Below are 25,077 nucleotides of genomic sequence, written 5' to 3' on the forward strand. Positions count from 1 at the left end.
TATATTAATTACAACAAAATCAAATCGATCGTTAATAAATAAGCAAAACTTATTATCGAAATAATAAAATGAAAAAATAAAATAAATAAATAAAAAGAAAATTAATAAGTTTTTTAAAATATTTTTTTATTAATATTTAAATGCAACGAATTACGTGTTATTTATTATTATTATTATTATTATTACTTATTTATTTATTTATTTAAAAATAAAAAATTTTTTTGCTGGCATTAAACATGACAACGATGACATGTCAGCCATTTTTTTTTTTTTTTAATATGAAAACAATTGTAAAAAAGAATTGAAAAAAAAAACCCTGATCCAAAGGTGGAAATAAATAAATAAATAAATAAATAATAATAATAATAATTAAAAATCCGTACTTTAATCTTTTTATTTAACTTTTTTAAATATTTTTCAAGTTTTTTTTTTCTTTTTTACAGATTTCAAAATGACGATGGATAAAAATTGGATAATAAGTTTTATACTCATATCGATATTTGCTACCGTTCAATGTCAGGTTCGTTAAATTTTTTATATCTCAATTAAATTTATTTATTTATGACAATAATAATAATAAATATTTTAACGATGATATTTATGATTTGATTATGAATCGATTTAATTTTATTTCTCTAATTGATAAAAAATTAAACAAATTAAAATGTTTTGTTTTTCCATTTTTAATATTTTGATGAGGTCATTTTACTTCCTCCAATAAAAATTATTAATTTTTTACGAAGTTTAGTTTCGTGACTTATCAATTTATTTTCATTAAAAAAAAAAATTTTTTTTCTAAATAATTAAAATCTCGGTAATTTAAAAAAAAAAAAAAAGCAATAAAAAAAAGTTTTTTTATTGGATTTTATGTTTTTGGTAACACAACTTTGATTAGATTTGTTTTTTTTTTATATGGTTGTAAAACATTACAAAATATTTACCTTTGGCATATACGTGTGTAAACGTTTGCTTTCAACTAATGACTATTTGTAAGAAAAATTGTTGCATTTCAATTATTATTATAGAAAAATTAAGGTCAAAATAGTTTACGATTTATTTTCTTTTTATCGTAATCAAAATGCGATAACGGTAATAAAATATTTTTTTTTTTTATACTTCCGTTTATGTTTTTTTTTCAACCTTACAATTCGTGCGCGAAATTTTTTTTTTTTTTTTTTATGTTGGTACTCGGTCCGTACATTCGTTTGTGTCATTGATTATGATTTATTATTAAAAGTATCATTTTGAGTCGGCCTTAGTTTCCTACCGGAAGTAAAATGTTTTGTAATTGTTTTAGCTCTTGCAAGCAATTACTCACGTTAGAAGTGATAATGGAAGAATTAATGGAAACATAACATTTTCACAAAATGATGGAGGTACGGTTACTATATGGGGAAAAGTTATTGGACTTCCACCTGGAAGACACGGTTTTCACATACATGAAACCGGTGATATAACTTCAAATTGTGCTTCGACTGGAGCTCATTACAATCCATTCAAGGTAAGGCCGAAAATAATATCAAATTAAACAAGGGCATTTTTTCCTTTTTCCTAAATATTTTGTTTATATTTATTTACATTGAATAGAAGAAAGACATTTTAGACATGCAATCTCCTATTTGCAGATTGACATTCTAAATATTTTAAAAATTATTTTTAGATTTATTTAAAATGATATTTCCTGATTCTAAAACTTTTCAGAAAAAAAAAAAAAAAATAAAAAATAATGAAAAATTGTATCAAATTTTATTTTGTTTAAAGAAAAATCATGGAGCTTTAGTTGATCCAGAAAGGCATGTTGGAGATTTGGGTAACATAATAGCATCCCCTGATGGTGTTGCACTCATTTCAATAACTGATAATATCATTTCCCTTACTGGTCCTTATACAATTTTGGGAAGATCTGTTGTTGTACATGCAGATCCTGATGATTTTGGAAAAGGAACATTTTCTGACAGTTTAAAAACAGGTCATTCAGGTCCGAGAATAGCCTGCGGAGTAATTGGACTTTTGTAAGATAATTTTTCTTCTTTTTAACAATTTATTATTTTCTTATTTAAAAAAAAAAAAAATAATAATAATAATAATTTGAAAACAATCATTTTCAATATTTATTAATATTGTTATTATTTTTTTTTTTTTTACAGGACTCCATTAGAAAAATTATATGATACATCTTCTGCAACCATTTCGCATCCTTGGAAATTATTTATTTCATTAATTTTATTAGTTATAAAATTTGTTAATTAAGTTTTTTTTTTTTTATATTTAATATTATTATTATTATTAATTACTATTATTATTTAAATGATATTTTTATTTTATAAATTTATTTAATTTTCTATATAAGTTTAATAATTTTTTTGTACCTTTATTTCTATATATTCGAATAATTAATTGTTTTAAGAAAAAAAGTTTAAATTTGTTTGATGTATCTTTAGTTAAGTATGAATATTAATAAAAAATTTTGCAAATAATTATCATTTCAATAAACAAAAACAAAAAAATTTTTCTAAAAATAATTTTTTTTGAAATATATGATTTTAACGAACCGTATAAAAAAAACATAAAAACTATGACATTATGTAGTTACTTAAAATTTGCATGTTTAAATTTTATTATTATTATTATTACATGTCATTTTTTTTATTATTCTCTTTTGCAAAACCTAATAAATAAAGCGTAAATAATTTTAAAAATGAAAAAAATTGTCAAATTTATTTATTTTTTATGTTTTTTTTTTGAATTTATAAATGTATTTGATGTTTTAATGTTAACTTTCGAGAAAAATTTATAATTTTTTTATTGTAAAATATTAAAATAAAAATAAAAATAATTTATATACTTATATTATTGTTTTTTTAAATTCAAACTTTTCAATTTTAATAAAATTTACGTGATTCTGATTTTTTTTCCCTTGTACTCTCGTGTCGTTTGTGTTTCAAATGGGATTCCCTCCTTGAGGGAGAATCGTCTTTATAATCACGTCTGTACTTGTCCCTATGAAAATCCCGATGATTTTTTTCACGGGATTCATTTCTCTGTTTATTTTTATCTCTTTTATGTTTTTTATCAGAATATTTATCCTTGTGTGAATTATAATGTTTTTGTGATTCCTCGCTTTTCTTCTTGGAATCACCACCATTTTTACCGAGTATTTCTTCTTCGTATAATTGCATTTGTACATCTATAACTTCTTTCATGATCTATTGAATTAATAAATAAATAAAAATTTAAATTCCCTTTATATTAATTAGTTTTACTTTCTTTTTCTTACCTCTGTATGAGTTTTACGATGTGTATGCACTTTATTCCTGTATGAAGCTCTCCTTCTTTTGGCATCCCGTTCAGCAGCAGCAATTTCTAATGGAGTCATTTTTTTCTTTTCTTCTTTTCTTTCGAAATTCCTTTAATGATAAGCAAAACCAGACATTAATTTAAAATTAAGTTTAGTAAAAATTGATTGAAAATTAATCCATTATTTTGCAAAACAAAAAGAAATTTTATAAAAACTCACTGTTAAAATTTTGACTTACACATTATATAATTCTCGGTATGAATTTTGTCTTGGAGAGTTTGCTATCACATAATCGTACAAAGCTAATTTCTGTTCTCTGTTTAATGACTGATCTAAATTTTCTTGAGTTATGGGGTAAGATAAAGTAGTTTCACCTGAAAAATTTATATAAAAGTTATTAATGTTGTAAAAAAAAAAATTCTTACATTACAATACACAAATTTATAATATACCTGCATATTTGTATTTTTTATTGAAAACAATTTATCGATTTCTTTTAAATACATTTCTATATATATATTTAAAGGAAAAAGTTAAGGATAAGTATATTAATAAAAAAGAAAATTTTAATTTCTTTTGTTTTTTTTTAAAGATAATTACTACTCTTAATAAATTATTAAAAAGTAACAAGAGAAATCTATAAAAGGATATGATTTTATTGAAATATGCTGCAATTATAATTTCAACTGAAACAATTCAATCATTATGATATTTATCATAATTAATTAAACCTGATAAAAAAAAAAATTTTTATGCTTACCAAATTGTGAAATATTTTTTGATATATTATTTATTAATTCTAAATTTACTTCAATCGAGGAATCATTTTTAATACATAATTCATCATAATTTTCAGTCATTTTTAATTTGCATTTTTCTTCGTGAATTTTTATATTTTGAACTGGAACTTTGTGCTGTGCATTAAATGAACATGAAACCATCACTGTTTCATTCTAAAAAGATTAAAACTAATTACAACAATTTTTATTAAGTGTGATAGGTAGTAAAAAATTTAAAACAAACCTTTTCGATAAAACGACTGTAGTCCCAATTTAATTCTTTACATAGGCATTGAAGTTTTTTATCGACATCCAAAATAAAATTTTTTAATCTGTCCAATTTATGCTTTTTTTCAACTTCATGAGAATAGAGTGTGTTTTCTTTTTCTTTATCAGCCATATTACATTAAAAAAACTAAATTCCTTTTGTGATAAAAAATTAATAGGTTAAAAATTTAGGGAGAAAGTATTTCCACAAGTTATTATACTTATGCATATTTTATTTTAGTTTTGAAGTGATAATGTATGCAATTAATAAAAACAACTTTTTTTAATTTAATATAAATTTTTTTGAATTTCTCAATTTAAAATTTATTCTAGTAAATTTTTTAGGTACTGTAGAAGTGTGTCTTTAAAAAATATTTTTTAACAGTAAAGCTTTTAAAATGCTATACATTTGTAATTAAATTTTTTTTTTTTATTCAAGCGATACGGAAAATGTTTAATCAAAGCTTTTTAAATTACTTTTAGAAATACGCGAAATCAAAATCTTAAAGCATGTTTTTTTTTTTTTTTTACTTACGGCAAATTATTGCAATATAAAAAAATTTTTGTTTACAATTTTCGACAAATCGCAAAGTCCGTACGGTAAAAACGAATGTGGAAATTAAGTTACATAATATAAATAATGTAAATTTGGTATCACTGTATGTTATCATAATAAATTTAAAGATGATATTTTTAAAATTAACGTTTTGTTATGTCAAGTTTAAGTAGATTTAAAATTTAGTTAGTTTTATTAATTTTTTATAATTAGTAATCTAATATTAAAGAAATTAAAAAAAAATGTTAGTTCGACCACAGCTGGTTTTTACGGCCATGTCATTTTGGTAAGAATTTTTAGTGTGCAGTAGTTTGTGTTTTAAAATAATTTTAATAATCAATTTTACTTTAATGTATGCCTGTTAAAGGACATGATGTTAAAGGTTAACTAACAATATATTATTATATTTTAATTATTTCTAAACCGTGTTATAATTTTTTCTTATGCAGTTAAAATACTTTTATATTCAAGCAATGAAAACTATTTACATTGATCAATTATAAAGTCAGTTAAAACTAAAATAATAGTACCTCTGAAATAATATTCGAAAAGAAATTCAATGATTTAAATATTAATTGCTAAAATGATAATTTCATTTTTATTGTTTCCTTTACAAAACTTAACTAAATTATTTTAAATATTTAGGACCACTAAAAAAGATACAAAGTATTTCATGCTTCAAGAAAGAAAAGGTCATGGAGAATCTAAAAGTTTGTCGTCTCTTCTCGTGGGTACAATTGATAGTGTCCTTGATACCAGGCCTGCTCCTTATCGGTTAATTTACAAAACCTTTGATAGATGTTATGGTATACATTATTTTACTTTACTTTTTTTTTTTTTAATAAGGTTTGCATCAAGCTAATTAAGTCTTTTTATAGTTATTGCAACTTCAACTACTTTTCCCGATATCATGAAAGACTGGGAATGGATTGATAAAAATATTAGTCGCAGTATAAATGATATTGATTCTGAAGAAGAAAAGACTGCATTTGTACATTGTAAAGTTCATTCATACATAAATATAAACTTAGCATCTAACTCTGTTGAAGGTAAATTTTTATTTCCACAGTAAATGAATTTTGTTAAATAATAAGTTTATTTTTAAAACTGTATTTTTATTAAATGAATATTTCAAAGATTTTAAATGCATTACAAAAAAAAAATTATCAAGAAAACAATCAAAGAAATTTTATTGTATTTTAAAAGATTTATATGTAAAAGGTAACTTATTTACAGAATACAGCTTAAACTTTAAACTATTTTGTCGTTTTAGATGAAGAAACTCAAGAGTTTAAGTCGACTTCATTGAAGGTGCATGAGTTATTCAATATTCCAGCAGAAGACAAACTGGTTTATTACTATTCTTGTATGTACTGGAAAGGTAGAATGCCTCTTCAAGGGTGGTTATATTTAACTGTTAATAGGTTATGTTTTTATGCATACATTTGGGGTAAAGAGCATAGGGTTGTATTAAGATGGGCAGAAGTAACTTCATTAAGCAAAACATCTGCTCTTGTTTTACCTGATTCAATAAAAGTAACTACTATTAACGAAGAGGTGAGATTAAAGTTTTGCAAAGTGAGCCATACATATAAAACTTGAAAAGTAATATGAAGATTTTTTTCTCGAAAAAAATTCACCCATAGAATTTTTATTTACTTTTTAATAAAAAATTTCAAACCAGATTTTTTTAAGCTAGTTTTTTTATATATTTATTACTTTTTTCGGTTATTAATCTTAAGTCAAATTTTCACATATTTTAATCAAAGTTCTGTTTGATTGTTTATCTAGAATTTTCATTAACATACATTTTCTAAAGTTAATTAAATTTTAAATATTATGTTTACTATGGTAAATTTTTTTTTCAGCATTATTTCACAGTTCTATTACATAAGTCTGAAACATTTGCACTGATGGAGCAATTGACAAATTTAGCTATGAAGCAGTTGATAGATGATAGCACAAGTTTCGTAGAAGACAGGGATTTATTAAACAAATTAAGGTTTTTGTTTTTTTTTTTTTTTTAGTTTTAATTATAATTTAAAATTTGTAAAATTGAGTTAGTATTTAAAAATTTGGTGACTTAATTTATTTTATAAATGCATTTTAGTAAAAATATTCCAAAACACTCATCTTTTCTAAAAAGAGATTTAGATGCTCGTGCACATTCAGAAGCTTACAGATTACTCTTTAGCCTTCCTTCCACAGAAAAACTCGATGGTAGTACTGATTGTACTCTTTGGACACCTTATAATAAAAGATATACATGGGGTAGAATGTTTTTATCTCAAAATTATATTTGTTTCGAAAGTAGGGTAAGAACTTGATTTATATAATCTGCAGAAAATCAATTTAAAAAAACATAGTTTTAATGTTTTTCATTTAAATTTATAGGTGAAATATTTGGTGAGTCTGGTTATTCCCTTACAATACATACAGGCGGTAGAAAAAGCTGATGAAAATACTGTTTACAAAAGACTCCTTATTACCACAGTAGATTCCACATTTGTATTTGCTCAAATACCAGATAGAGATTTTTTACTTATTAAAATAACCGAATTATTATCTAAATGGAAAAATAAAGATGAAGAAATCAAAACAAATTTAATTGAAGCTCTTAAAATATCTGATGAAGTCGAGGGTATTTTTTTTTTTTTTTAAATTATTACTTTTTCTAAAATCTATATATTTAAATTATTATTGAAATTGTTTTAATTTTTCCTCAGATGATTGGTCAATTCAGGGACCTCTTATGAATGAATTCAATTCGAATTCAGGTACACAAAGTCAAATTTCTAAATGTTCAAAATGGAAAGAATATTTTTCTGAATTTGGACGAGGGATTTCAATGTATCGAACAGCTGATGCTGGAAAATTAATTCTCGATGGAATTCCTGACAATTTTCGAAGTGAACTATGGCTAATTTATTCGGGTAATTTATTAAGATTATTTTTTAAATATTAATTTTCATAGAATTTGAAAAGTTTTAAATATAGTACATGTAACGACTAACATATGTAAAAAGGTTTTTTTCTGTGTGTGTGTTAAGGGGCGTTAAATGAAAAATTGGCCAATCCTGGTTTGTATAGATCATTGGTAAATCAATCGTTGGGAAAAATAAATACAACAAATGATGAAATCGAAAGAGATTTGCATCGTTCGCTTCCCGAACATCCTGCTTTTCAATCTTCGATAGGGATCCCTGCTTTAAGAAGAGTTTTATCGGCTTATGCTCTAAGAAACCCTCAAGTCGGATATTGTCAAGCTATGAATATTTTGGCTTCCGTAGGCGAATTATTATTTACATATACAAGTTGTAAATTTTTTTTTTTTTTCAATTAAATTTGAGTTAATGCTCCTTTTATTTTAAGGTATTTCTTATTTATTGCTCTGAAGAGGAAGCTTTTTGGCTTTTGGCAAAAGTCTGCGAAAGCTTACTTCCGGATTCGTATAATACCAGAGTGGTTGGTGCTTTAGTGGATCAGGGAGTTTTGGAAGCACTTGTCACAGATCATTTGCCACATTTAAATACAATCCTTCAAAATTTGGGAACAATTAGAGTTATTTCACTGTCTTGGTTTTTGACCGTGTACTTGAGTGTTATGTCGTATGAATGCGCGGTTTACATAGTGGACTGTTTTTTTTATGACGGTGCCAAAGTTTTATTTCAAGTAAGTTTATGTCAAAATTAATTTATTTATACCAAATCAAAATAAATCCTACATTTCTACAAAATCCTATATATATATATATATATTAAATACGACGTCGTAAAATTTAATTCAGATTGCGCTCACAGTTATGGAATCGTTGGAGGATAAATTGAAAAATTGTAAAGACGACGGAGAAGCCGTAATACTTATAACAAATTATTTAAATGGCGTCTACGACGATGATAATTTTGATTCAAGGCCGAAAAACGTACCGAGAAGTGTGACCATTCAAAGCCTTATTTACGATGCCTACGTGAAATATGGATTCATAACCGTGGCCAGCATAGAAAGATTACGTTTAAAACACAGGCTTCAAGTCGTACACAGGTTGGAAAACGGTTTGGAAAAAATGATTGTCCGAAGTTTGGTACCGGATGGATATTTCAAAGCGGAAGAATTAGAGGTCCCTCCCCCCCCTTTTTTTTTATTTATTTTAAATTCTTAAAAAACCTAAAAGTCTCTTCTTAAAGCCTATACTAATACTTGTTAAATTCACGTTATTATTTACAGGATTTAATAAAATTACTTCGAGAAGAAATGTCTCAACAGAAATCATTTAAAATATCCGAAAGTTATCAAATGCCTTATGAAATATTTAAAATTGATTTTGAAACATTTCAAAGTATTTTCGTTGCTTTGTCTCCATGGGGAAGAGGGTGTCATATGGAAATCATGACGCGAGAAATATTCAAGGTGATTAATTGTGAAAATTTGAAAATGGTGACAAATATATATACTAAATGTTTACGTTTATCAGCTCATGGACGAAAACAATAATGGGTATTTAAATGCGAGGGAAATGATGAAAGGATTAGCAATAACATGTTGCGGTCCAATGGAGGATAGAATGAAATTACTTTTTACATTGCACATGCCTCCTTTGTTTTCCGAATTAGACATCCCGGGGTCAAAAGAAGCAGCCGAAGCTTTGCAATTTTTCGAAGGTAGTTATCTAAAAAAAAAAAAAAAAAGAAAAATGTCGTCAACGTTTAACTTTGAATATTATTATGTGTGTCGTAGATAATACAAAAAGCAAACCTGGTGATGAATTGATGCCGCAAAAAAATTTTGCTTGCCTCTGGAAAACTTTATATAGTTTTTTTGAAACCAGTCAGGAAATTTATCAGTCTCTCTCTCACGTTGGTAAGTTGTCTATCTCTCTCTCTCTCTCTCTCCCACTATGGATTTCCTAAAAAAAAAAATAAAAAAATAAAATTGGTTTTTATTCCAAGTTAAATTTTATTTCAACAGGTACAAATTTATTAGAAAAGGGTAAAAATACGGAGGATCCAAACGAAAGCAGTTGGGGAATAACCTGCGATGAATTCGTTCAGGAAATGACGTCAAATCCGGTGTTGAAAAAATGTTTCACGAAAGAAATCGATCTGAGTGCGGAAATAGCAAATTTTAGAAAAAGAAGATTCGAAAGACTTTCACCCTACATTGATGCTCCATAATCAAAGGGAGGAAGGAAGGAGGAGAAAGGGAGGAGAGAGGGAGGGAGGGAGAAAAAAGAAAAATTAAAAAAGAATAAATAAATATAAGAAATAATTTAACCATTATCACGTCCAATGTTTGTGCATTTAAAATAATTTTATTATTATGATTTAAAAAAAAAAAAAAAAAAAAAAAAAAAAAACGTAAAACTTTCAGTTAAGCCTTAATTAATAGTTTTTCTTTCTTTCTTTCTCCCCCCCCCCCTTTTTTTTTTTTTTTTAAAAAAAAAACTTATGCGATTAAGTTAAACTCATGTCAAATCCATGAGAATATTGATTTATTATGTTTGTACGTTAATAATTTTATTAAAATAAAAATAAATATTGTAAAAGTATTTATAAAAATATATATATATACATAAATAAAAAATTAAAATTTCTAATATTTCTTTCCTTTGTTAATTATCCATTTTATATTTTGTTTGTTTTTAATCATGTCACAGCATAACACAATTTTGAAAGATCGTATACGATATCAAAATAAATAAATAAATAAATAAATAATTTTTTGATTATAATTATTATTATTATTAATATTGATGATTGAAAATGTAAATATTTTGTTAACATTTAAAATTATTTTGTTCAAAGTTCATTCATTTTTATTATGTATATATATATATTAAATAAATAAATAAAATTAATTGATTTTTAATAATTTATTTATATGTAATAAATAATAATAATAATAAGAGAAAAGTTTATTTATTTATTTATCAATAATTCAAAGTGATGGTGACAAGTTTTAAGTAATAAATTTGAATTGAAAATTATCAAATTTTATTTTTTTTTTAAAGAAATTTATTAAAAGTTAAGGACTTTCTTTAACATTCTAACCCTCTTTACTATATTTGAAAATGTAGACCACTTAATAATAATAATAATAATAATAATTTTTAAAGACGATCGACCTAATTAATATTTTTTTTTTTTTATGAATGTGATGATTACCTTTTATTAAGAGTAATCCTTTCGACCGCATTTGTTACAGCACCTGCTAATTAAAATAAAATAAGTCAAAAAAACCATAAACTGTTAGCTGAACGTTTTTGTTTTATTACATTCGTTAGAGAGTATCAACATGTATCCAAACGTGTTTAAACAAACAAATTTTTCTCCAGAACCTGGAGAAAAAAATAGATTGTTGAATGATTCATCTCCGATCGGTACTTCCGATCCATCTTTTTTTTATCAAAGTTTGGTGAGTAATTTATAATTTTTTTTTAAAACTTTTATTGTTATTGGCATTAATTTATGGATTAAATAAAAATTTTTAGAGTAATGACTTGAACAATTTAAAAAATGATAATCAATGGCGTCCGATGAATACGACTTTGAAAAATTCCGAAAAGAAAAGTTTGTGGAAAGGTCCTCTTTTGGCATTTTTATCTGGAACTTTTTTCACGTTGAGTTCGGCCGCAGTAAAAGCCTTAACAACCATTAATCCGATGGAATTATTAGTTATTCGATCTATCGTTCAAATAATATTTATGTTAATAATTGCTATTTATGTAAAAAAAAATTTATTTGGACCCAAAGGTTACCGACTTATGTTAAACATTCAGGTAACTAACCCATACCTTAATTCTGTTTAATTAATGTTTTATATGAATTGCACAAAATTTTTTTTGGAAAATTATTTTCAGGGTTTGGTTGGAGGTTTAACATTAATTTTATTATTTTTTACATTTCGAAGACTTCCATTAGGAGATGCAACAACAATCATATTCAGCTCTCCCGTTTTTGTTATGGTATTATCATTTATAATTCTTCGGGAGCCTTGTGGATTTTTTCGTGCTCTTATTGTTGCCTTATTACTATTGGGAGTTATTTTAATAGCAAAACCTCCTTTTATATTTCAGGTTTTTTGAATTTTCATATTAATTATTAATACAAATCCGTTTTCAATCAGTATACTGTATAATAATTAAATAAATTTTTTTAGTTTTTTTATCACGTGGAGCAATCATATGACGTATTGGGTTATTCTTCGGCTGTATTGGCAACAATTTTTATGGCATTAAATATAGTTGTAATAAGAAAATGTAAAGATGTTCATTTTTCTATCGTCGTATTGCAATTATCCACGTGGTCGTTAATTTTTTCCGGAATTCTTTTATATATTCTCGTAGAATTTAACGGAGACAAAATTGTTATTCCACAAGGAACCAATGAATGGCTATTAACATCACTTGTAAGTTAAAATTAAATTAGTAAATTATACTCATACTTATGAAAAAACGTTAATAATGTTAAATAATTTTTGTTACTTAGGTGAGCGTTTTGGGACTAGCAGGCCAAGTGTTAGTAGCCAGGGCTTTGGGTATAGAAGACGCTGGAAAAGTTGCCGTAATACGATCACTCGATATTATATTAGCATTTTTCCTTCAAGTTACGGTTTTTGGTGAAATTCCTGACTGGATGAGTGGTTTAGGAGCCGCTGCCATTTTGTTGTGTGTAACTGGAATGACATTTGAAAATCAAATACAAAATTTTATGGATAAAATTCCATAAAAAATATAATAATATAAAAATTTCAATCGTAAATTTGTCATCTTAAATAAGACATATATATAAAATTTCAAAAATTTATTTTTTTTTCATTATAAAAATAAAAAAATACAAATGTAGGCAAATATATAATCTATAAATTGTATAAAATAATTTATAAAAATATTTTAATGACGATTTAAAATTTAAAAATTTCATCGAGTGAAAAATTTTCGTATCAGCTTAACATCAAAAATTACCTTGCAGAAAATAATAATAATGTATTGTTTTAAATAAACAGAATAAAAGTAAATCAATAGTGTTAGTGTAATTAAAATTAGCAGAATAAAATTTTAAAGTTAACAAACAGTGGCAGAAAAAATACTTATTTTATTAAATTAATTATTATAGTGTCCTACTCATCTTTCGATTTTTTAAAAAATTATATGATTTGTTTGGATGTAAGCAACTGTAATAAATTATCAAAAATATAATACTTAAAACAAATGTTCCCACAGGCAAAATTGAAAATACATAATAAATCCAATTTTTTATAAGAGCCTGAGCTTTGATACTCCATAAAATTGAAGCTATAAAATTTTCAATTCCGCAAATTGAAAAAAAAATATAATATGAATTCCTCGTTGGCCCATCATTCAGACTTATGAAATTAAATATATAAATTAATCCGACAGCAGCAGAAAAAAAAATTTCTAAAATAAAATTTTTTCCACAAAAATTTGTTTTCGAGGTAATACCTATCCAAATCGTCATCAGGCACCAATGAATGACAACACTTAAAACTGCCCAGAATGGATATAAGATTGCCATAGCTGATATTGCAAAAATTCTGGAGACTAAAAAAAAAAAAAATAAATAAAATTTAAAATACAAATAATAAAAGCTGTATTTTTTTTATTACCTGTAAAATTTAAGTGCCAAAAGAATTGCACAACAGAGCCCAAGTTTGAAATGTTTAACTTATCATCTTGATCAAATCGAATACTTCTGTGGTAAGTACACATGCACCATCCCATCGATGTGAAACTAAGCGTTATCATGATGCATTGTTTTATTAAGTGAAGATTCAAACCTTGACTGTAATCAATTAATAATAATGTTATCTGAAGAACTTGCTGAAATGTAGACTCTATATAACATTCAAATACTCTTAAAAGAATTGTATCAGAGTCTTCCTGGAAAGTAATTTAAAATTGAAGCAAAAAAAAAAAATAAAAATAAAAAATAAAACATTGAGGAATACCTTTAACATCTTCTTGAAATATGTTTGTTGTAATACTTTATCATTTTTTAATGTAGCTCTGTAACACTTGATAGCATAAATCAATGAATCTGCATATCTAAAACAGTAATAATAATATAATTTATTAAATAATGAAAAAACTAATTAATTTATTTTAAATTTCTAAGAAAAAGAAATACTTTATAAATTTTGGTTCCTTCTGTACATTAGAAACCCACCTTATGACTGGAGCTAATTGCAAAAATAACCCTAAAATACAAAGACAAGGGCGAAATAAAGCTCTCAAACTATTTAAACTCCCACGAGAATCATCTATGTACATTCTTATACTTAAAGCTGTCATTATTATTGTAGGAATAATTGTGAAAGCAGCGGTCCATGCAAAATACGAATACTGTTCGGTAATAAAATAGGAGTACGCTAAAAAAATATCAAAACCTACATCAACAAAGTGTAATATAATGGCATATATAAGAGCCACTATATCAATCACTTTGACGCGGCATGAACTGGGAGATTTGTCAACGAAATCAACATCGGCGACAACCATTTTACCACTTGAAATATTATTGTATTTTCTATACGTAAGTAAGTCATAACTTAATTATTAAAAAATTAAAAAAAAAAACAATAGTTTGAAAAATGACAAATAGAAACAAGTTTCACGCATTGGGATTTTGAAATTACGCTAAAAAAATCCATTGTTGCAAACCTAACAAAAAAAAATTATGGAAAAATTAGTTCATCGATAAAAACAAAGAATGGCAATAATAAATATGGCTTCACATTTCGTAAAAGGCTGTGCCAGTAATCAAAATAATTTTAGACTTTTCTATGAATAATTTATTTAAATGCAATAGTAATAAATTAAAATTTTTTTTTCCAGCAAATGTATTAATTAGCCCGTAATATTATTTTATTTTAAATTTACTATAATCAAATTTTTATTATTATTTAACTTTTACCTTAGTCGAATAATCGAAAATATAACCTTACATAAATTATTTTTGTATATTTATTTGTAAGTAATGATGAGTTTTGAACTCTGTTAAAAACTTAACGAAAAATAAAATTAATATTGTAGTAAATGTAAAAATATATATATATATATATAATAAAAGTATTATAGTAATTATTTAAGTGACAAAATTTTAAATGAATTTTTATTAATGTATATGTTTACAGGTAATTTTCAAAAATGGATGATATCACTACAGAATTAAAAACTCAATCAATGTGTCAGGAAATAGCTCCTTTTGTCATAGAATTGGAAGGAAGAGGAGCTGTTTGCGTCAAGGGTGATTCTCTATATGAATTAACCAAATATGATGGCAGCAAAGTTCAAGTCACAAGTTTAGTATCACAAGAAGGAATTTCATTTTTTCCAGTCTCTTCAGATTTAACTCAAAACGATAGTATTTATGTAGAACAACCTCTTTTTATAAATGTGCCTATTGAAAATACTCAAAATGAATTTGTATTAGATGAAGAAACTGTTGCAGTTCCTCTTGAGAATTTAGAGACTAAAAAAAATTATCAAGAAATTAGTAATTTTCAAATTTCTGATAGCATAACTACAGAAATGGGTCAGTTTACAGAATTTGACAACAAAGTATCAATTTTAGAATTGGTTGATAATCCTGAATTGAAGGATAAACCATTAGCACAATCTGTTATAAAAAAAAATCCAACTTGCGATATTGTCTGTGAAGTTACTTCAAATGACTATTTGCCAGCTTTTGTCATTGATGCAAATGATAATTTAAGTAGTATTAAAAATGATGATAGTGATGTAACTATTCAAAATATTAATGATACTGAAAATTGTGTGGCAGAAAATATTGAAGAACCTTCAATGAATTCTGCTGCAGAAATAGTTTCAAATTTAAAATCATCAGTCGTAGATGAAGCACCGACAACCATTAAAAGGGGAAGACCCAAAAAAGAAAAAGAAATTGAGCCACCATTAAGAAAAGGTCCTTTTGTGTGTGAAGTTTGTCATTTTAAAGTGGACACATGGTCACAGTTAAAGTCTCATAAATTGCTGCATTCCAAAGAAAATAAACCATTTGTTTGCAAAGTGTGTTGTGTAAGTTTTAATGTTGAAAAAAATCTAAATCTCCATATGTTGTTGCACAATGTAGGAAATTTAACTTGTCCTGAATGTAATAAAGTATTTACTAGATTTGCATCATTTAAAGCTCACTTACCCATTCACGAAGAAGAGGAAAATGTTTTTTGCTCTGAATGTGGTGATGAATTTACAAGCATTCTTCATTTAGAGCAACACCTTCAGGATCACAGAAACGAATGGGAAAAAACAATATCTGGTGATGATGTAGAGCCAAAGAATGCTTTGACTTGTAAGACATGCAATAGAATTTTTACAAACCCAATTACTTTCGAGTGTCATAAAAAAGATCATCAAAAACTTAAAAATCAATTACTTGCTCTGGCACCTAAAAGAAAAAGGAAAAGATTTTGGAATTCGAATGGGGGTAACTACACCAATGAATGCTCTGTGTGTAAAAAAAGTTTTCCAAAGCCAAGTCAACTTGTTCGCCATATAAGAATACACACTGGAGAAAAACCATTTAAATGTACTACTTGCTCTGCTGCTTTTAGTCAAAAAGGTTCTCTTCAAATTCACATGTCCAAGCATAACGGATACAAACCTCATGTCTGTTCTTGTTGTTCATTATCATTTTCACAGCGTGGAAACTTAATAACTCACGTTAATAAAGTTCATAGAATTCCGAAGGAAGGAGAAGAAATTTATAAATGCGTCAAGTGTCCGTGTTCATTTAAAAAGTTAGCTAGTTTAAATTGTCACGTTACTAGATTTCACGTTGGAGTAGAAAACAATAGTAAACCAAATTCTGAAGCCACTGGTTCCGAGGTAGATGCATTGTTAAATCAAATTGCAGAATTACGGAATAGTTTGCCATCTACTTCCGATATGGATATATTACAAACAGCTATCAGAATAAGCGGATTGCCAGTCTCGATGAAATCAACCGAAGAGGGAACTGATCGTCTTAGTAAAGATAATTTAGTCATTGATAATTTGTTTACGGAAAATTCTACTCAAAATGCAGACGCAGGATCCGAAATCCGAGTAGTGACAATAGCCGACAAAAGCGACGATGGAAATATAAAGCATTTTACGGTTCGTCAAAGAAGAGAAGGAAATATACGATGGCATCAGTGCAACGTGTGTCAAAAAGAATTTAAAAAGCCTTCGGATTTGATAAGGCACATTAGAATTCACACGAGAGAGAAACCTTTCAAGTGCAATCAGTGTTTTAGAACGTTTTCGATAAAATCAACTTTAAAATCTCACGCAAGAACTCACCAAAGTTTCAAACTTTACGAGTGTAAAATGTGCGGGAAAAAGGTGTCATCCTCTAGAAGCCTTAAAATTCATCAAAGATCTCACGTAGGAATCAGACCTTTCACCTGCAACGTGTGCATGAAATCTTTTACCACGTCGGGACAGCTAAAAAATCATTGCACGACTAATTCTCACAAAACGAAAGTCGATAACCCGGCCGGAGATTTAGAAACCGTTAATAACAATTATTTTTTCGAAGAGCCTTTTCTCATAGTTGGCGGAGAATTCAGACAACAGCTATCGAGAAAAGAAAAATTAATTACTCGTAGTCAAAATGCCAGCAGCACGGAACGTCCGTACGAATGTGAATATTGTCAGCTTAAATTTCGTAAATCGAGTCATTTAAAACAGCACAAGTTACAACATACCGGTGAAAAACCCTTTTCCTGCGTGGTCTGTCACAAAAACTTTACGACGAACGGCGTGTTAAAAATGCATTTGAAGACTCATTTAGGACAAAAAGATTTCGGATGTGATAAATGTACTAGTAAATTTTCTACGAAGGGTAGTTTAAAGAGACACATACAAACGTTTCACAGCGAAGATCGTCCATACATGTGCCCTTACTGCCAAAAACGATTTAAAACATCTGTGAATTGTAGGAAACACATAAAAATACACAGGTACGATAATAATCAACAGTTTATACGATTGAAACCGAATGAAATTTATTCCGAAACGGATAAAGTTATTACGGAACAAAACGAAGTCGCCAACAGCAGCAGCGCAGATGAGGAAAAAATACCAAAATCAAAAACACCCGATAACATCAGTCACACCCTGTTGGCAGACTCTACAGGAACCATAACGTTATCCGCTCTAAATCAAGAATCTCTGACTCAAGAGAGCATAAGAGAATTGGAACAAACTTTAAATCAGCAACTCTTTGGAACGGAACAAGGGCCCGAGTACAGTGTTCAAATGATATCGACCGGAGAAAATGACAAGGAAAATGATTTTATAGAGCCGTCGTTATTAACGAAGCCTTTGATTTTAAGCGTGGATGAAACCATACGAGAACCGTCGATAGTACACGCCGTGTTTTCACAAACGGAAGAGCTGCAAACTGTTTCGAATATGTCCGAAATACTGCCCGACACGAAAGACCCCGAACCGGATTACGCTGACATTAATGATAATAACGATAAAGAAAATGAGGAAAACGCTTTTTGTCAGAAAGAAAATAAAAGTTACGCTTGCAACACGTGCGATAAAGTATTTTCATCTCTTCAAACTCTGAAAACTCACACGAAAATGCATATGGGGAAAAAAGAATTCAATTGCGAACTCTGCGGCTGGAGCACGTTGACGAGGTCATCTCTCAGACGACACGCAAGTATGCACAACGTGGGTAAAAAATATTCATGTTCGGAATGTTCGGCGAAATTCCGCTTGGAAATTCATTTGAAAAAGCATCAAAAAGTGCACGAAGTCAGCGGGACCGATGGTAATAATCGCATCAACAGGAGAAGCAAAGGTCCCTTCAGGGAATTCAGTGATGCCGAAACGGAACTCCTGGCGGCGCAAGACATCAGACACGGAGCCAGCGTTTCGGAGAAAGTTTTAATAGAATCCGCTGCCGAAAAGCTTAGAATAGAAGATAAAAAAAAGGAAGAATTGCCGGGAAAAGAAAGTCGTTCGAACTTTGGAAACGATTGCAAATATTGTCAGAAAAGTTTCAAAAAACCCTCGGATTTGATTCGACACATACGAGTGCACACGGGCGAACGTCCCTTTCAATGCACGCAATGTAATAAATGCTTCCGAGTTAAATCAACCCTTTCGTCTCATCTTCGAACGCACTACGGAGTCAAACCCGTTTCTTGCCACATTTGCCAATCAATGTTTGCTGCGAAAAGTTCGCTCAAAGTTCACATGAGACTTCACACGGGAGCGAAACCGTTCGAATGTCCGATTTGCAATCAAAGATTCCGGACTTCGGGTCACAGAAAAAACCATTTGCTATCCCATGCTAAAAACAAACCTAAAACGTGGAAAAAGCAACAATTGCAAATGTTGAATAAAATAGCCGTGGCTTTGGTCGTGAATTTGTCAGAAGAGGGAGAAATAAATAAAAATGGAGAATTGAAACCTGGAGAACAAAACGTTTTACAACAGGTATTAAGAGTTTCCCCCCCCCCCCCCAAAAAAAAAAAGAAATTTTCTGTCGATTAAAATTTACGATATTACGAATATTTTCAGGCTTTTGATTCCAGCGTGATCGACACGATTGAAAACGAATCGGAAAACGATGGCCTTTTACTGCAATTGAACGATCAAAACAATATCGTCCAGTTACTTTCCACAGAACAAAAGTAAGTCGCCTGGATTTGTCTTCTGCTCACTTCACCTACGAAACGTAAATAATTAACCTTAAAAATGATTACAGTGAGCGAGACGTTGTTACGACGGCGGAAGAAGACAACCCGCAGCAACAACCGATGCAATTTCAAATCTACACATCGGACGGTCAAGTCTACATAACCCATCCCAACTCGGATTTGATAATATGTTCGGACGAAAGCGTCGAAAGCAACAACGAAAAAAATGGAGTCGTGACGAATAACGTGTCGGAAGATGGAGGAATGATGACAAAAATGGGAAACGCGTGTAAATATTGCAACAAAACATTTTCAAAGAAAAGCCTTTTGGAAAGACATTTGAGAGTTCACACGGGAGAGAGACCATATTCTTGCGATTTGTGCGGTAAAAGATTCACTCAGAGCAACGCGTTAAAAACTCATTTGAAAGCTCATAAAGGTAATCGAGAGTCGATTAATTCGATTATCGATCATTCTCTCGATCGAGATTCGTTCGATTGGAAAAATTAAAAATTTAATGTTTGTTTTGTAGGCGATCGAGCTTTTTCTTGTCCCTATTGTGATTTTTCATGTGTTCAAAAAGGAAATCTTCGCATTCACATGAGCAGGACTCATCAGTTTGCATATTTCATGGGCGACGACGACGACGACGATAATAAGAAAACAAACGGAAAATTGAAAACAAACAAAAATAATATAAATTTATATTCCGACACCTTATTGAAAATCCCATATAAATCTCCGACGACGGTGAGAACGACGGATATTGAACAAATGGTCGGAGAATTATTTCCTCTCGTGACGTAGAATAAATAAGAAAAATAATTTTTTAAAAAAAAAAACAAATTAATAATAATAATTCTCAGTATTTGCAGTACACAAAGACTTTTAAAACGCTATTAATATTATTATTATTATTTAAAATCCCCCCTCTTTTCCTCCTTCCCTCCCCCATTTTTTTTTTTTATTTAAATTTTATTATTATTATTTTTTATAAGCTTAAGAAATAAAAAATATTTTTATTAAAATTAAAAAAATCATTTAATTTATTATTATTATTATTATTTAATTTCGACACAAAACTAATCATTATTATTCTACTATCAAAAAAAAAAAAGAAAAGAAAATTCAAATCAAAAAGCGTAAGAATAATTTAAAATTAAAGCATGAAAACTCTCTTCCTCTCCCTCTCTCCCCCCCGAAAAAAAAAAAAAACAGAAAAAATTCTTACTTGTCACGTTTAAAAACAACAAACGAAATACATATTTATTTTAAAAAAAGAAAAATTTCTTATTTATTTACTCATAAATAAGAATTTAAATTTAAATAAAAGAAAAACACCCTCTTAAAATTAATTTTACTAAAATGTAGTAAGTAATGATAAAAAAATCGCTTTTTTTTTTTTTTTTTTTCCTTTTTTGTGGAAATCATTAAAAACCGTAAACTAAAAAATCAAATTTACCGGTTATTTTTTGTGCAAATAATTTACCGGAAGGCGATGGTACGGAAAATGCAATTTCGTCCAAAGTAACAACGTTACCGAAAAGAAACGTTTTTTGCAAACATTCCACCAATCTCGTGGCAACTCCTTTACGCCTGTGTGATAACGCCGTCCAAATACGACTGATACCGATCTGAAAATTACAAACAAAACAAATTAAAACCGACAATAAACGACAAATTATCATCATCATCATCATCATCATTATTATTATTATTACTTTGCACGGTGTCGGATCTTTCGAACATGAATCAATTTCAACTCCTTCTATCGGCGGAAACATTTTATAACCGACTTTGCATTCTTCGGCTATTAAACATCCGGCTATTTGTTTTGATTTTTCGTTTATGTACAAATAAACCTGGAAAAAAAAAAAAAAGTTATTTTTCTTATGACGTAATGAAAAACAAACGGAAAAACAAAAGAAAATTACCGTTTTGTAAAACAATGATTGAACGCTTGCTTCCGGAAAACCCAAATCCTGATCGACTATTTCGACTATTTTCATTACTTTTTGCCACCAAATTTTCGGATCCGCGTTTACGATTTTTATTATTCGTCCATCGGAATATTTTCCAACCACTCTTTCGTTACTCCAACCCTAAAATTATCATTATCATCATCATCATCATCAAACAAATCAAAATTTAACAAATTAATTTATCTAAAGGTGCTCACCGTGAATTTCAATTCTGATAAATGATTGTGAAAATTATTATGAATCGCTTCATCTGCAAAATCACCAGATTGATACATGACCCCGCATTTCTTACAAGTAACGATTCCGATGCTATCCTGTCCAGCATCCAACAAATATTGATCATCTGGAACTATTATTTTTTTCTTGTGTTGTACCGATTTCGTCAAGCTCCTAAAATTAAATTTTATTATTTTAAAAAAAAAAAATCATGGCTACTCCCAAACAAATAACTAAAAAAATTAATTTTTTAAATCCTACTCGTTTAAATTTTTTATCTTGTCCCAATTTTGTTTGTAAAACACCGAGAAAAGATTATTATTTTTATTGGGTGAATAATTTTCATTTTCATTTCCAACGGATTCGAAAGAAGTGTTACCAACATCTTCATCTTTATTAACTAAAATATTCGTCATGTAAGAAATCATGTTACCCGTTTTTTCAAGAGTTAATTCGTTGGTTCCTATCAAAAGAAAACAAAAAAGGTTTAATAAAAGGTTTCAAATGATATTATTATTATTATTATTATTAGGTACGATTAATTCAAATCAACCTTTTTCCATTCTCGATATTAATTTCGGATCCACATTTTCCTCTTCGTCGCTATCGAAATCGTTAATGATGAGGGTTGGGAGGTTAACGACAGGTTTCGTTGGAGTTTTTTCTAATTTTTTATTTGATTTTGATGGGGTTGTACTCAGGGGTTGAAGAACGCCGAAAGGTTGCGTTTCTATTTTTTTTTCGGGCTGAAAATAAATACTTTTTTAAAAATTGTTTACTTTTTAAAAGATGTAAACTTATGATTTTACTCTTACTTTATCGTCTTCGAGTATGTTTAAAATACTTTTTATACTATTTTGTATATCGTTGTCTCCGTCATCGACATCGTTAAAATCTTCAATGTAATCCCTTCTTCCAGAATACAACTTTCGCCTTTTTTTAGGAGTTTGAATTCTCATAACACCGTCGGAAAATTGAAGTCTGAAATGGTTCATTTTAATTTGAAAAATGTCAAAAAACACAGGGAGGAGGAGGGGGGCATTACTTACTTGACGTTTTCATTTAATGTGAATGTTGCCTTTCTTGTTTGACCGTATTTTAAAAATTTTTTATTTGGATCTGGTTCGTAATTATTTGTTGTTTCCGCCATGTGCACATTAGAATCAGAAAAATGCGACACATTATTTGATGTATGAAACACTAAAAATAAATAATAAAATATTATTTACGACGATAAAAAAATTTTTTTTTTTTTCCTTCAAATACTTACACGTGGTACCAAATTCATCATCGTCATCATTTCGTCTTCGCTTTTTAGAGTGTGCGATTCTTTTTCTCGGATTTTCTTGAAACAAAGATTTTTCTTTAATTATAATTTCTTTCGAATTTGATTTTAACATTTTTGCAACTCTAGATTTGGGAGATATCAATGGTTTTTCCGTTTTTTGAATTTTTTTTATTTGCTTAGGTTTTTTAATGTTATGCCAAACCCCTGGTTGCATTCCTTTTTTACGACTGCTTGATTTTCTATGTCCATTATTGTTAGATTTGGGGTAAGAAATTTGAGTCGAATAAGATTTCTTGGATTTCTTTTTCGTACCACCTTAAAAATAAAATTGTCAAAAATAAATAAAAAATTTTCATTTTGAAATCAGTGAACCTGATTGTCTTTTTCATTAACCAATTAAAAAATCCTTCTTACCATTGACAAAACTTCTGTTTGATGTTAAAGATTCTTTACTCAACGATCTCGTGAGATTTCTATTTAAACCTTTACGATCCAGAGTATCAATAAATAATTTAGTACGAACTTTTTGAATTTGAGGAGGAGCTCCATAAAAGCTTTCACATGATAGTGGTTTTATTCCTAAAGTAGTCACATTCTGGGATGAATCGCTACCCATGGGAGATTCATCACATTCTAAAGTAGAACTACTAACAACTGATGAAGAATCTGTTTCGAGAACATTAAAATCATTAAGTAATTCTCTTCTTTGTGATTTTTTAGCCGGTACGGAATAATTTTTATTTTCATTAATATTATATTCTGCTTCAGATTTTTTACATAATACTGTTTTAGGTGTTCTGTATGATTTTTTCGATCTTGAACTAAATATTTCTAAATCTGGGAATAAGCTAGATTTTATTTCAATTTTTTTTAACCCAATTATGGGAGAACTGTTGTTTTCGTTAAAAATTTTTTTTGTAGATTTATTACGTCCAGACTTTCGAGGAGTTTCAAATTCTCCATTTGGTGAAAATTGTGGACTATTTAACGACTGAAAAAAGAAATTAGACGATTCAAAAAATATATTCGGATATTTTAAAAATATACAATTTATATGATGAAATTCATCTTACTTGATTAGAACTGCATGACGAAGGGCTTAAAGGTGATAAAAGACCCAAGTCGTCTTCCATATCATTCAAATTCTCCGATTGAAACAGCGAACGTTTAATCTCTGATGTAATCGGTGTAGCTTGATAGTTAGTTTTACTCGGAGTTTTGGGAGTTTTGCACATAAGTTTAACAATTCCTTCATCTTGAATAATAGATGCAACTGAACAAGAACTAGACCTTCCAGTTTCTATAAAATAATAAATTTCATAATAAAGTTTAAAAAATTTTAAAATAATACTTATTTTTATTAATGGTATATGTAACCCCTTAATTTATCCTTAATTGAAATTATTCACATTCAGTGCAAAATATGTATTAAAATATTAATATCTTATGTAGGTTTTTATATATATTAAATAAAAATTTTATTTTTCATTTTGAAAATTTTTTTTAAAATTTACTTTATGTAACCGTATTGTTAAATTAAAAAAAAATTTTAATTAATAATAAAAAATTTTTTATAAAAAAATATCTAGTAGAAACTCCATTAAAAATAAATTAAAAGTTTAAAAAAATTTTTTTTTCTTTAAGTCAGATAAAACAATAAAAAATCCTTATTTAGTTAAAAATAATTAGCATAATACTAAAATATATTTAAAAATAATATTAAAATTATAATATTAAATTTTTAAATATAATAATAATTTATTTACCTGACATTTTAATGAACGTTGTCACTCAGCACAAGTTACTGCAACATTTGGCGGTTGAATTTAATGTTGCCAACTTAAATTTCTCGAGAAAAAAATTTCCTTTGAAACGTGTTTGTTTTGAATAAATTGGAGGGAAATTTAAACATTGTTTTTGTTTTCATTTAAAATTGATGTAAATTTTATTAATTATTTATTACAAATTATAAAATATAATATTATAAAAAAATTTTTATAAATTAAATCTAA

The 25,077-nt window shown here is 27.8% G+C and overlaps 7 protein-coding genes across 7 annotated transcripts; 4 read left to right on the forward strand and 3 right to left on the reverse strand.

The window, feature by feature from the left end:
- Positions 1-912: 912 nt before the first annotated feature.
- On the forward strand, positions 913-2,016 carry Phum_PHUM102690 (superoxide dismutase, putative; the record flags this gene model as incomplete). Its single annotated transcript, XM_002423943.1, has 3 exons — positions 913-954; positions 1,298-1,501; positions 1,762-2,016. 3 exons carry the CDS (start codon positions 913-915, stop codon positions 2,014-2,016), a joined length of 501 nt encoding a protein of 166 aa, XP_002423988.1.
- Positions 2,017-2,941: 925 nt separating this feature from the next.
- Phum_PHUM102700 (uncharacterized protein) lies at positions 2,942-4,477 on the reverse strand (the record flags this gene model as incomplete). Its single annotated transcript, XM_002423944.1, has 6 exons — positions 2,942-3,000; positions 3,029-3,206; positions 3,278-3,407; positions 3,537-3,630; positions 4,059-4,251; positions 4,322-4,477. The coding sequence occupies 6 exons, from the start codon at positions 4,475-4,477 to the stop codon at positions 2,942-2,944; spliced, it is 810 nt and encodes a 269-aa protein (XP_002423989.1).
- Positions 4,478-5,573: 1,096 nt separating this feature from the next.
- Phum_PHUM102710 (GTPase-activating protein gyp2, putative) lies at positions 5,574-9,638 on the forward strand (the record flags this gene model as incomplete). Its single annotated transcript, XM_002423945.1, has 13 exons — positions 5,574-5,706; positions 5,779-5,949; positions 6,174-6,457; positions 6,769-6,870; positions 6,965-6,978; positions 7,011-7,215; positions 7,295-7,541; positions 7,627-7,833; positions 7,951-8,186; positions 8,273-8,572; positions 8,688-9,017; positions 9,125-9,307; positions 9,372-9,638. The coding sequence occupies 13 exons, from the start codon at positions 5,574-5,576 to the stop codon at positions 9,636-9,638; spliced, it is 2,679 nt and encodes an 892-aa protein (XP_002423990.1).
- Positions 9,639-11,432: 1,794 nt separating this feature from the next.
- Phum_PHUM102720 (uncharacterized protein) lies at positions 11,433-12,624 on the forward strand (the record flags this gene model as incomplete). Its single annotated transcript, XM_002423946.1, has 4 exons — positions 11,433-11,675; positions 11,757-11,972; positions 12,056-12,304; positions 12,385-12,624. The coding sequence occupies 4 exons, from the start codon at positions 11,433-11,435 to the stop codon at positions 12,622-12,624; spliced, it is 948 nt and encodes a 315-aa protein (XP_002423991.1).
- A 418-nt stretch (positions 12,625-13,042) lies between these two features.
- Positions 13,043-14,414, reverse strand: Phum_PHUM102730 (uncharacterized protein; the record flags this gene model as incomplete). Its single annotated transcript, XM_002423947.1, has 6 exons — positions 13,043-13,069; positions 13,135-13,313; positions 13,359-13,457; positions 13,523-13,796; positions 13,865-13,961; positions 14,083-14,414. 6 exons carry the CDS (start codon positions 14,412-14,414, stop codon positions 13,043-13,045), a joined length of 1,008 nt encoding a protein of 335 aa, XP_002423992.1.
- A 648-nt stretch (positions 14,415-15,062) lies between these two features.
- On the forward strand, positions 15,063-20,386 carry Phum_PHUM102740 (zinc finger protein, putative; the record flags this gene model as incomplete). Its single annotated transcript, XM_002423948.1, has 4 exons — positions 15,063-19,376; positions 19,461-19,573; positions 19,648-20,018; positions 20,112-20,386. 4 exons carry the CDS (start codon positions 15,063-15,065, stop codon positions 20,384-20,386), a joined length of 5,073 nt encoding a protein of 1,690 aa, XP_002423993.1.
- Positions 20,387-21,009: 623 nt separating this feature from the next.
- Positions 21,010-24,300, reverse strand: Phum_PHUM102750 (uncharacterized protein; the record flags this gene model as incomplete). The annotated part of the gene is made up of 10 exons (XM_002423949.1): positions 21,010-21,213; positions 21,301-21,441; positions 21,514-21,681; positions 21,759-21,951; positions 22,039-22,240; positions 22,331-22,523; positions 22,593-22,758; positions 23,044-23,281; positions 23,480-24,056; positions 24,139-24,300. The coding sequence occupies 10 exons, from the start codon at positions 24,298-24,300 to the stop codon at positions 21,010-21,012; spliced, it is 2,244 nt and encodes a 747-aa protein (XP_002423994.1).
- Between the last annotated feature and the right edge of the window lie 777 nt (positions 24,301-25,077).

Source organism: Pediculus humanus, genomic scaffold (genome assembly GCF_000006295.1).
Source record: "Pediculus humanus corporis 1103172107453 genomic scaffold, whole genome shotgun sequence".
Classification (NCBI taxonomy): domain Eukaryota; kingdom Metazoa; phylum Arthropoda; class Insecta; order Psocodea; family Pediculidae; genus Pediculus; species Pediculus humanus.